General features: G+C 45.1%; 1 protein-coding gene across 1 annotated transcript; it reads left to right on the top strand.

Annotated features, from left to right (window-relative positions):
- Positions 1-224: 224 nt before the first annotated feature.
- Positions 225-6,821, top strand: LOC135113193 (uncharacterized). The gene is made up of 4 exons (XM_064028322.1): positions 225-2,108; positions 2,209-2,304; positions 2,386-2,469; positions 2,564-6,821. The coding sequence occupies exons 1-4, from the start codon at positions 1,925-1,927 to the stop codon at positions 6,301-6,303; spliced, it is 4,104 nt and encodes a 1,367-aa protein (XP_063884392.1). The 5' UTR covers positions 225-1,924; the 3' UTR covers positions 6,304-6,821.
- The last annotated feature ends 6,228 nt before the right edge of the window (positions 6,822-13,049 follow it).

The following is a 13,049-nucleotide window of genomic DNA, read 5'->3' as shown; positions in this document are numbered from 1 at the left end:
TGCTTGGGAAGAGGGGGTGATTCACGACGGCAAACACCAAGGGGGGGGGAGGGGGAAGGGGGGGGAAGCGGGACGGTGACGGCGACACTGACGGAGAGGTGGGGGGAGGCGTGCGTCCTTATCCTTCGGCGACGATGGAATGACTAAATGAATCAATGATGGTGGGCGGAAAATAATTGAGTGAAAAGGGGGTGGAGGGGGGGGAGGAGAGGTGATGGGGGGGCTGGCGGGCAGACGTGGCAGCCGCCCGCCACACACGCGTGATTAGGGGGACTCTGACGGCGCCTGCCATAGAAGTCGCCCTTTCCCTTTCATTCACGGAATCCTGGAGGGTGGGATGACCGAGTGTTGCCATCACGCGTTCCCTCCGACATCTCAATACATCCCCTATGGTCAAGGTCGTCGCGACTGCCGCACGAGATCCCGTTACCTGTCCATCCTTTTTACCTGGAGAAAGCGTCTGTGACGGCCAGGGCGGAGCGGCGGCCTCTTCCACTTTCACCGACCACCAGCGGCATGGCTGACGTAATACTTATGTCGGATGGCGGTCTTATTACTATCATTATTATTATTATTATTATTATTATTATTATTATTATTATTACTATTATTATTATTATTATAGCCGACACGTGCTCCCTCCGATATCTCAGTACATTCCCCTATGGTCAAGGTCGTCGCGACTATCCACGCCGTACCGCCATAATCTCCAGTCTGCCGACGTATATATGTCATGAAAAGGTAAAGTTTAAAGTCAGTCTGTTAGTTGACAGGGTTTAAAAAACATGTCATTGAGAGATAGTGACGATATATACGTATACCTATCTTCTCTTGCAGGTGGTAGGTCATTTCCCAACAACACAACAACAGAATTTGAAAACAGAATCTTACCCATTCATTTAGACACCGGCAGGGATTATGAAGTCGGCCTGTGTAATATTTTATTCCCTAAATATTTCTACTGCATTGCGGAAGGGGATCCAAATTCCAGTATATCGTTCTATGGTCGGGTTAAGCAGTCAGACTTTGATATGTATGAATATAATATGTATACCTATCTACCGGAAAGGAATATCATCTCCAATTTTACCGATAAGAACATACCGGCCATAACTAAGGCAATTAATGGACAGATAGTGAGAGAACTTCAAGCAATCTTGAATGACTCCTTTAAGATCTATTTCCCTTACTCGGATATCATTTATTATGACCGCGACTTGGAGCGGGTCGTTGTGAATAACGCGATTGTCCCTCCTAATGACGATCGTATTTACAGTGATATAAGTATAAAATTTGCATCGCATATAGCTCACATTCTGGGTTTCAATCCAAATTTTCGCTACACCGTCTACTTTCAAAGATCTGGCGACGGCATTTCATCTTCCGACGCCAGCGAAGCTTCCTCCTCATCACCCATAAAATTATTCGCTCAATACGTACCGCGAGCTGATGCAGGGACGGATTATATGTACGTTTATACCGACATCATTTCCCCCTCGCGATTTGGCAACCAACTAGTTAATATATTAGACGTCATACCACTCCCCGGCGACAGCACCAGTAAAGGTGCGAATTCAATTACGTATAAACCACTTTCTGCATCAACTATAGAGAGTGTGGCCATCAAAATTGCTAATCAAAGAGGCAAACCTATTCAGTTTGAAGATGGGGAAAACAGTGTTACTTGCGTGTTACATATAAGACCACGTTAACTTTGCGTCTCGGACGTAAAATTTTGAAGAGAATCGATCAAGGTGGGATAATGGGTGGAGTGGAGGATAATGAAACAGGCAGGTGTTGCCTACTTCCGAGTCAAGGCACGCGCCTCGCGACCATCTGCGCGGGAAGCTTCAGTGTTTCCCCGCGCGGCATGGCGGCCGGGACAAAGTGTTGACAATGTTATAGAAAAAAAAAAGAAAAGAAAATGGGTGTTCACTGTGGAACAGCAGAGGCGCGGATTTTATGTGAAGTGTGTGGGAGATGGCGCACTAATCCATCCTGCCCCTCATGTGTGGAAGACCAGTGTGATTTATGCGAGCGGTGTGGACTTCTGTTTCCACATCCACCGCCAGAACACACCTGCGAAGTTGGCAATCCTGCTTCTTCTGGTAAGCATTATTACTTATTTTGGCGGGAATGTATAATAATAAAGATGAAATGACTGTCAATCTTTACAAGTTTGAGCTCTGAGCACATCTTCCTGTACAGGCTCACACTCGATTGAGGTTGAGCAGAACGCCGGCGTAGAAGGCCCACGTCGGCGGACGTCACAAGGCGACATCCCACGCGGAGGCGGGGGAAGAGGTGAGAAAAAAAAAAAATACTACAAATAATAAAGCAATAAATACGGTGCCACCGCCACTACTAATATTCTTTTTTTTTAAGACTCGCCACGGCCGGGACCGAGTGGATTATCGGGGAACGTATTCAATTCTTCCGAGACTTCAAGTCCTTCACTACCTACACAAGGTAAATATCAATTCAATAATAATAATAATAATAATAATAATAATAATAATAATAATAATAAACTGTCGCTGCTACTTCTATTTTTTCTTCCCAGACACGCCACAAGCGGAGGCGGACCACGATGAGCGCAGCATGGCAGGAGAGTCGGCGGATGCAGACCTTGACGAGCGCGGGATGCCGGAAGAGCCGCGGTTAATTGACTCGAGGGAAAATTTTATGAGGAGCTTCACCAGACATCAATATGACATACCTGATCATGTAAGCAGAGATCCACTCGGTCTACTTACCGAATACAGGGAGTTCTTTATACGGGAAATTAGATCATATTTCACGTCACACGGCTCGCCATTCCCCCCCACCCTGAAAATATTTTCACACATTTCTCTGTTACTAGTGAAATTCTCTACCTTAGGCGAGGATGAACATCGAGTCATTCATATTGCTTTTAGAGCACGACTGATCACCTATCAAGATGTGCCTGACCTTGTTGATTTATGGATCCATCAGCTGAACAGTCGGCTGGAAAGCCTTACCAGCGAGACTGAAGGATCTGGTTTTATCATTTCAAGAGTACAGAATTTTTTCATCAACTATTGCTTGCATGTCGCATGTAGTGGCATAGGAGATTATGTTGCTTATCCTAGAGGCGTGCGAGGAGGGAATGAAATTTTCAATCCTGATGGCCGACATTCATCCTGTGTTATTCAGTGTTTGGCGGCTTTCAGACTTCATGCTCGAGGTGTACCTTGGAAAAGAATTCCAAAAATATTACGGAGACGGCATGGCGGAGAGAAATACGTCACGCGCGGAAAAGTAGGCAGTCCAGTGACTTGGGAGAACTTGAGTCAGTTAGAAAGGTTAAATTGTCTGTCTCTGGACGTTTATACACTGACAAAAAGCGGTGAGATATACTATTTAACATTATCAAGAAAAGGCTCGCGGAAGTATAAAACTGTAGTCTCACTCCTTTTACTAGGTGGAAAACATATGACGCTCATTAAAGACGTGGAGAAGCTGCACCGGAAATTGACGAGAAGCAGTCCCACCCCAGAGGGTCATCAGTTTTGCAAAGTATGTTTCAGCTCAGTTCCCAAGTCTGTCAGTTTGAGCGATCACGAGTGTCACTGCGACTTCACTCAAACTCTTCTCTTTCCAGGTGACGGTGAAAAAGTAAAATTTAAAAATTTTGCCTACACCTATCAGCCTGCATACTTAGCATTTTTTGATTTTGAAACTATGATAAAACCTAAGGAGAATAGGAGTGTGATAGCTGAACATGACCCAATTGGTTACTCGTATCTCATCATCAATAGGCATGGAGATGTCGTGGAAAAGAGAAGTTATTTCGGTGAAGATCCCGTGAATAATTTCATTGATAGCCTATCCAATGCTTGGGGAATCATCAAGGAAAGTGTAGTTAGCTATCCAATTAGCATGTCTGCGGAGGATGAAGCCCACTTCAAACGTCAGCGTCACTGCGAGCTCTGCCATCAACCCTTTAATGTGAAAACCCCACCTCATAAACATCACGACCACTCATTACCACAAAATAATTACAAGGGGGCTTTGTGCGCGCGATGCAACCTCCAGTGTCGTGACATGAGGAAATATCTCATCACTCTGGCACATAATATGAGCTTTGACGTCTCCTTAATCATAAAAGACCTTCACTTGCCAGAGTCGCACGTGGACATCCTTGCCAAGTCAGAATCGCATTTATTGAAAGTAAGGATTAAGGAATTGCAGTTTCAGGACACGCTTTCCATTATGAATGCTGGCCTCGGTCATCTCGCTCAGAGTCACGTGCAGGCGGGCTATAGCACGCGTTACGCCCAGGAAATGGTGAATTACCTCCCCGAGGATGTAAGGCGTGTAATTTGCACTCAAAAACAGTTTCTTTGTTATGAGTACATCACCGACCTTGGCCGCTTAGAAGATCGACAATTGCCACCTCGTGAGGCATTTTATGACACGCTCAAGGGGAAGGCCCTGCCACCTGGAGAATATGAACACGCTCAAAGCGTGTGGAGTATGACATCCTGCCGCACTTTAGGCGATTACATAAGACTGTATTGTGAGATTGATGTGGGATTATTAGCCGACACATATCTCAAATATAGATCATACCTGCATGAATTTTATGGGCTGGACGTGACACATTACGTGTCACTGTCTTCTTATGCTTATGACGCTTTTTTAAAGTCGACAGGCGTTCAACTTGATCCACCTTACGATCCTAACATGTATCACCTGATCAAAAGAAATGTACGAGGAGGCTTTGTAACTTGCGTCAGGCCACACCTGCAGTCAAACCACCAACCCGACGGCGGACCCGGCACCTATGTGTTCTATCTGGACTATAATTCATTATATGCAAGCGTTATGTGTTCCCCCCTGCCTATGGGTGACATCAAAAAGCTTTCTCAGTCAGAGATGGATGATTTTTTTGAAGTTGGCATCCAGAATCATGCGACAGATGGCGACGTCGGTTACTGGCTGCATTTAGACAGCTGTGACGTTTCCCCCGACGTAGCTCGGATCACGGACGAGTTCCCTCTGTGCCTCGCACACATGACTATTACAGAAGATGACATCTCACCGTACAGTAAAAGACTGTTAGAAGCTGAGGGTCGTAAGCTGGGGAGGAAAAATCGTAAACTCGTGGCCAGTCATAAGGGACTGAAAGATCATCTCATCAGTCTGGAATTGCTGCAACTTTTACTCTCACTTGGACTGGAAATACAATGTGTTCATGCTATATATAGGTTCAGACAGGCTCCATACCTGAAACCTTTCATAGAAAGGAACGTCGCTCAGCGTAAAAATGAGACGTGCGCCATTAAAAATCGCATTTGCAAACTGATGTCAAACGCAGTTTATGGTAGATCCATGTTATCTGAAGTGAAGTATGGCCTCCAGCAGAAATTAGTGACAAAAAGAAAGACTTTCCTGAAGTATGCAAGAAATCCATCCTTTAAAAGGGTCCACCAATTAGGCGAGGACCGAGTCATATGTGTCAACAGTAAGAATACGATTAAAATCAGGCAGCCAAATTACTTGGGATACCATATTTTAGAAGTGGCAAAGAAGTACATGTACAACTTTTGGTATCGTGTCATCAAAGCTAATTATGGGGAGAGAGCTAAATTAGCTTATGAAGATACTGACAGTTTCATTTTCAGTCTGCACATACCTACAAACTTAAATGATGAACTGAAACATGGACCCATGGCAAATTTTCTCGACACCAGTAACTTTGCTTCAGATCACCCGTGTTTTAATGGGGAGCGGAAGGGTCAACTAGGCTTGTTGAAATCTGAAACCGGATCCACGCTCATCAAAGAGGCGATTATATTAAAGCCAAAGATGTATTCGCTGCTGTTGGAAGATGACAAGCAAGTATCTCGAGGTAAAGGCATTCCAACTCACCTTCAGCAAAATATATTGCATCAGCAGTATAGGGAAACACTTAATAATGTCGCATGTGGGATGGTGGATTGCTATAATATTAGGAATGTGAAAGGACAAATTTGTACCACTCGTATGCGAAAGCGAACGTTGTCACATTTTGACGACAAGCGCTTTCACGTCGATGGCTATACCTCAAGGGCGTATTATCACCCCGACAATGATCCGCGGGAAAGAGATGTGGAGAATGAGATGGAAGAGGAGGTGGCGGTGGATGTGGGGGAGGTGGAGGTGGATGAGGAAGAGGAGGAGGAGGAGGAGGAGGAGGAGGAAGAGGAAGAGGGGGAGGAAGAGGGGGAGGATGGGGTAATGAGTGGTCTGTGGCGTGATCGGGAGAGACTTTCCGCGGCATTATTCACATCATGATTAAGGGGTAGAGAAAGAGAGGACGCAGCTGCTAGCAGACACCCTTCATGTAATGTAAAAAAAACATTTGCTCTGACCACGTAGGCTAAGGAAGAGGGGGAGGTGGAGGATGGGTTGTGTCGTGATCGGGAGTGGCCTTCCATGACATTATTCACGTCATAATTAAGGGGTGGAGAGAGACCGCGGCCGCCAGCAGCTGCCATTCATGTAATGTAAGAACATTTGTTTTGAGTATGGAGTTAAGGAGAGGAATGAGGAGATTGTTCATGTACTGTAAGGACATTTGTACTGCCCACGTGGGGATAAGGAGGATGAGGAGGAGGAGGTAATGTAAGAACATTTGTACTTAGGTTAAGGAGAGGGGGGAGAAGGGGGGGAGGTTGAGGAAGAGGTGTGGGTCGGGGGAGATCCACGTCATAATTAGAAGGCAGGGATGAGGATGCAGCTGGGAGGTTAGTTATGCTGTTACCTACATGACCATGTAAATAAAGGTTAAGTAATAAATACTGTAAACATATCGTAGCGTCTTTTAGTAACCCTCTGAACTTAACATGGACAAGACATTTAGCGAAGAGATGCTGAATCTCTTCAGATATCCTGCACGCATAATTATTGCAGGTTATACAAATTCCGGCAAAACACACCTCTGCAATAAAATTATAGAGAAATATCAGCATGGATTTAACAGAATTATCATTTGTGGCGTCTCATCGCATTCGCTGCAGCAGAATTCCCCTTTTAAAGATAAGGTCGAAGTGCATGAGAAAATTATTGATCCCGTGATGGATGATAACAGTCCATACGCCGACCCGCAAACGCACACACTCCTGATATTAGATGACAATTTCCTCACGGCTGGCAATTCTCAAACGATAGCAGAGGCTTTCACCAAAGGGAGACATAAAAATTTGTCAGTTATAATGATAGCACAGAATGTCTTTTTCCCCGGAAAGTATGCTAGAACGATAACTTTAAATGCCTCACATTACATTCTTATGAAAAACAGAGATATATATCAAATTGAATGTCTGGGCAGGCAACTTTATGGAAGGGAGCGCGCCAAACACTTTGTGGAAATTTATAAAAATGTCGTGCTTAGACGAGATCACGGTTATTTGTTGTGTGATTTATCCCCGAACGCACCCGAAGAAATTCAACTGCGCACGAATATTGTGGATGAGTCACCCTGTGAGAAAGTCTATCTGCTATGAACGCCGTTTTGGACGAACTTTACCGGGATATGACGAATCCTGCGGCTTTAGGAGGTGTGCAAGCACTCTACAGAGAGGGGAAGAAAAGGGATAAGAATCTAACACTCCGCGATGTGAGGGCATTTCTGCAGGGCAACCGCACTTATACGCTTCACAAGCCGACACTGAAACGTTTTCCGCGACGAAAAATTCTCGCTCCTAAACCGTCCGTCATTTTAACTTGCGATTTGGCCGATTTTGCGAGGCTGCACAGACACAATGGCGGCGTCCGATACATCATGTTTTGCCTGGACGTTTTCAGCAGATACTTGAAAGTGGCAACGCTGACAAGTAAATCCGGACACAGTAGCCTGCAAGCGCTGAAAAAAGTTCTAGAGTCGGGGAGTTTTACAGGCGTGTCGCGTCTTTTTACCGATCAGGGATCCGAATTTTATAATCAAGCAGTGAAAAAATATCTAACTTTGAAAGGTATTACCTTGTATTCCAATTACTCGCGTGAAACAAAGGCGAGTTTGGCAGAAAGGGTCATCCGAACCATAAAGACAAAAATATATAAATATCTCACGCAGAACAACACACTGACGTATATTAACGTCTTGCCCACCCTAATAAATACGTACAATCACACCCCACACCGCGGTTTGGGCGGCAACCAAACGCCGGCTCAGGTTCACCGCCTCCGCGAGCTGTCACAAGTCAGGAAGCAATTTAAACGAATGTATTTAAATCGGCCAAGGGGAAAGAAAGTTGTCAGTCATAAATTAGACGTGGGAGACATTGTACGCTTGCAACGTGCTTCCCGAACGCAATTTAAATTCAATAAGGGTTATACCGTCAACAATACCGAGGAGCTTTTTAAGATAAGTCGTGTGGATTACTCACATAAAATCCCTATTTATTTCATAAGGGATTTGGCGGGGGAGGACGTGACCGGCGCTTTCTACAGGGAAGAATTAATCAAGTCCTCTCTTCCCTCACATTACCAGGTCGATATATTACGATCGAAGGTCGAGCGAGGTAAGAGAAAGTACTTCGTCCACTGGCGTGGGTACCCAGATAAATTTGACAGCTGGATAGATGCGGACGACTTAGTATAAGATATGGATGAGGAAAAACCATTGATATTGAAGTACAAGGATTTGGTTTTTCTCCTCTCGCACGTCACCCCTAAATTGCGGAAGCAGGTCTTGCAAAGTTTGAATAAGCGCGAAGTCAATTGCATCTCGGAAATATTCGCCAACTTTTTGAAGAGACGCCTGACGGACGACGATACCATCATTAACCGCCTGAAAAAATTCAAGAGTGATATTCGCACTGTAGCCTTGAAGAAGACGCCCGTGTACAAGAAGAAAGCGATTCTAATCTCCAAACGAGGTGGTAACATATTGGCCGCGTTACTCCCGATAGCCGTGTCGGCAATAACAAGTTTACTACAGAGATGAAAGAATATTGTTTAGTTCCCGTCTCAGTTGCCGAGAGGTGTAAGTTTAAACCGACCGACAGCGCAACTCAGCACCGATTCACGTCAAAACAAGTCAAGAAAAAAAAAAAAACTTCACTACCGCTACCGGCCGCCGCCCTCCCCGACGCCGCCACCGTGACGCCACCACCACGCGCACCTGTCAATCCACCCTTGGATGATTTGATTCGAGTTGCCGTTCCTCCTTCCTTTAGAGAATATGGTTTATCTCTCTTGAAATTATTGGAGGGTAAACCTGGGATTTCATGGGATGAGCGCGGTAACTTACTTCCACCATTTTCTGGCATAAGCGTGTTTGATCTCATACGAGTACTCGGTCACGAAAAGGGGGCCGCGAAAAGACTTTCACCCGATAAGCGTCCATTATTATCACTGCTACTTCGCATGGCGCAACTCCCCGCGGATGCCATCAGAAATACGACTCAACGAAGTAAACTGATAGGTGGCGGGGTCGGTGACATCTGGGAAGCATATTAAATGAGAAAGCTCCCCATCTTACTCTGTAAACGAGTAAGTACATCAATAATACATGAGAGCACGTGTTAGGCGCGTCAGGGGTGCAGGCCCACGGATGGATAATTGATGAGGGTTATGGTCAAAAAAAGGTTCACCCCCCCCCCCCCTAACCCACATCCCCTAATAAATAATACGTTCCCCGCCCTCCATCCCTTCCCACCAACAAAGGAAAAAAAAATAACACCTGCGTCAATTTGAATGAATAAATTCTACTACGCAGAAGGTGTAATATCGACCAATACGTGTGAATAAAGGTCTGCGATGACACATTTCCCCCTCACTCCCCTCACAGAGGGTTCAACGTGTGGATCAGCCCTCCAATTACTCGTCAAGATGAAGGTGGTCGAGGGCAAGCTGACCGATGGCATCTTCCGCGACCGCCGCTGTTATATCATTTATTCAGTAAATGCCGTCTCCACCGAACCGAGTGGGATTGCGCGGGATCTCAAAACGATTTACCCATACGAGAATACACATGCAGCTAGAAAGAGACTCTACTCGCTTCATCGGGCCACGGCAGACACGAGAGATGACCCAGGACGTATCATTATCCACGCGCCTCCCACAGGAAGCGTAAATCTCCCTCACCTGGTGGCCTGCGTGACTCAGTATGGTTGGGGCGAGGCCGTCGAGGGAAACGAGAAGGCGCGACAGGCAATCGCGACGTCGAAGGATTTGCCTTACGTGGAAGGACTCAAGATGGATACAAGCGTGAATCGACGTCAACACTTCCAGAATTGCCTGAAAAAGATTGCCCTGCTAGCCATGGCGAACGCTGAAGTAGAGCAAATTATTATCCCGGAAGGACTGGGATGTAGAGGTCGCTGCCAGGATGAGTGGAAGAATAATTACCTGCCTATGGTGGAAGGGCTGGCGCAGCGACTTCAACCTTTTGGAGTTGAAACTATTCTGGTGAGGAAGTCTGAATAACTATATCATGTAAATTTTAAAATAAAGTTGATGTGTGTTTGACAAATCGAGTATAAATGTATTCCTTAATTGGGGTGACCGTTATTATTTATTTTGATCATGGCGGGAGCAGCATATCAGACAGAAATAAATAGCTGGTGATTATGCTCGACGTCTTATTCATGACGTGACAACCATCATGACGAGAGCGTTCACACCTCCCACTCGAGCGGAATACGACTTGCTTTTTACGCAAAGCAAAGGTGGAGGTTTAGACGACATCCGGGTTTTTATTCCACCCCATTCAAGAAGAGGTGGCGGTCTATTTTCCGTTTTGAGTGGCTTTGCTAAAAGAGCAATTCCCTTTCTCATGCGCACTGTAGCACCCGAAGCGCTCCAAATGGGAAAAGGTTTATTAACAGATGTTTTAGAAGGGAAGCGACTTCGCGAATCATTAAGAAATAGAGGTGTTGCAGCCGTGAAGGGTGTGGGGGAAAGGATAGTTCGAGGCGGACGAGTAATGAAAAAGAGGAAAGTTGGAGTCGGAAAAAAAAAAAAAAAGAGAAAACCACCAACCAGGCAACTGAAAAGAAAGACTTGCTATAAAGCAGATATCTTCAATATTTAGCTTAGTCGCAAAGATGACTCATTACGGTCCGGATGTGCAGGGTGGAGCGACCTCCACCCCCCTGAGCAATTATCTGACGGCCGTGAGTGAGAACTTTCCGCGGGTGAATCGCTTGCATACCATCGAATCGTCAGTCGCTGCGAGGGGAAAGTTGGACGTATTACCCGTTAATTTAGACGCAAATGCTAATAATCATGCGGGGATCAACGATCCTTACATTGAATTTAGACTGCCTGGTATTCCAGGGCAATTTTTGGATCTATCAACGCTGTCTCTAGAATTGCGAGTTAGCGCGACGAAGGCAGACGGCGCGCCACTAGACGATGACGATCACGTCGTTTTTAGTAATGGTTTGAATAATACGATGTTTAAGTCATGCGCTTGTTATTTTAACGAACAGCTTGTGGAGTCATCCTCTTTGTTCAACTATCACGCCTTCATTAAAATGATTACAACAATCCCTCAGGATAAAATTGACTCTATCGGTCGCGTCGCCTTCTACCACCGCGATTATGATGGATCAAAAGGCATAATCAATAAATTTGATGAAGACTATTTCACGGGAGGGAATAAAGACGAGAAACAAATGATGAAAGATTGTAAAACGCACGGCATTTCGATGACTGCGCCTTTGTTTTCGGATATATCAAGTCTGGACGCTTATCTGCTTGACTCTGTTGATGTGAGAATTCGATTAGAATTGGCTAACAAAACATGGATTCTTAATTCACACCAAGATGCCAGCAGTTTCAAATTTAAGCTCGAGATGGCTAAGTTATGGGTTGACCGCGTCACGCCACATCCGCCCGCCTTAGAATCGTTAAATAACTCCTTGACTCGAAATCCAATGCAATACACTTTTAATAGAACGCTCAATAAAACGTATGTGTTAGCCGCCAATCAAACGTCTTTGATTGCCGAATTACCTTTCGCGCAAATCATACCTCAAAATTTGACCATGGCAATAGTTGATATGGACAGCTTACAAGGCGTAATTGATAAGAATGGTTTATATTTTCAACACGCCGATCTGTCACATGTACATATCACCGTGAACGGGGCGACCATTTATAACGTTCGCAGCTCTTTCCCGCATCACGCGTCAAAATTGTTTTACACGACCCTTGAGTCACTAGGATTGGACACGCGTAATTCCCTAACATTTGATGCATTTAATAAAGGTCGGACAGTATGTTTCTTTAACTTTGTGACGGAGGACGTGCACAATGCCATCCCTCTGGATAAATCAGGAAATCTAAGAATTAATCTGTCGTTTGCCAAGGGACGTAATCACAACCGCGTCATAATGTTTTTCGCCGACACTACTGGCGTCATAGAAATTGATCATTATCGTCACGTTCGCTGCATTGTCCGCGCATAAGCCGTCATGAATGCACGTGAAATACAGGCCGGTCTAGCAGGCATCTTGGGCGATCGAGTTTATTTTTTAGGCTGTCACGATCATCGCCATGTGACAGATCTGATAAATCTTGCCAGAAAACAGGTGAAGCCATGCGTTTTCATTCTAAATACATTGAGTGACTCAAAGACCATGGGCCACTGGATTACTGTTTATCTTAATTTTCAAAGTCAGACCATAGGCTATTACGATAGCTATAACTTGCATCCCAAATACAATTCCGCTGTCTTACATCATTTTATGCAAACTTGTCCACATATGAAAATTAGCACATTAAATTATCGACTTCAGGGGTTGAATTCCCTCGTGTGTGGCATTTATTGCATGTTCTTTTGCCTTCTACTGAGTTGGCATACATTAAAACGTGCAATGTGCATTATTCACGCCACCTTCAAAAAGCATCAATATCTATATAATGACAAAAAAATTACTCGTATGGCATACGTAATATTTCGTAATATGCCGCATTGCATGCCTACGTTTTGCCCAGCCGGCAGCCGGGCGAGATGTCGTAACATCTGTAAAGCGGTAATAAGGTAGATTGGGGGGTGGGGTGGGGGTGGGAAAGGGGGTCAATATGGA

Source organism: Scylla paramamosain, chromosome 25, assembly GCF_035594125.1.
Source record: "Scylla paramamosain isolate STU-SP2022 chromosome 25, ASM3559412v1, whole genome shotgun sequence".
Lineage (NCBI taxonomy): Eukaryota > Metazoa > Arthropoda > Malacostraca > Decapoda > Portunidae > Scylla > Scylla paramamosain.
This window is presented reverse-complemented; position numbering and strand designations above follow the sequence as displayed.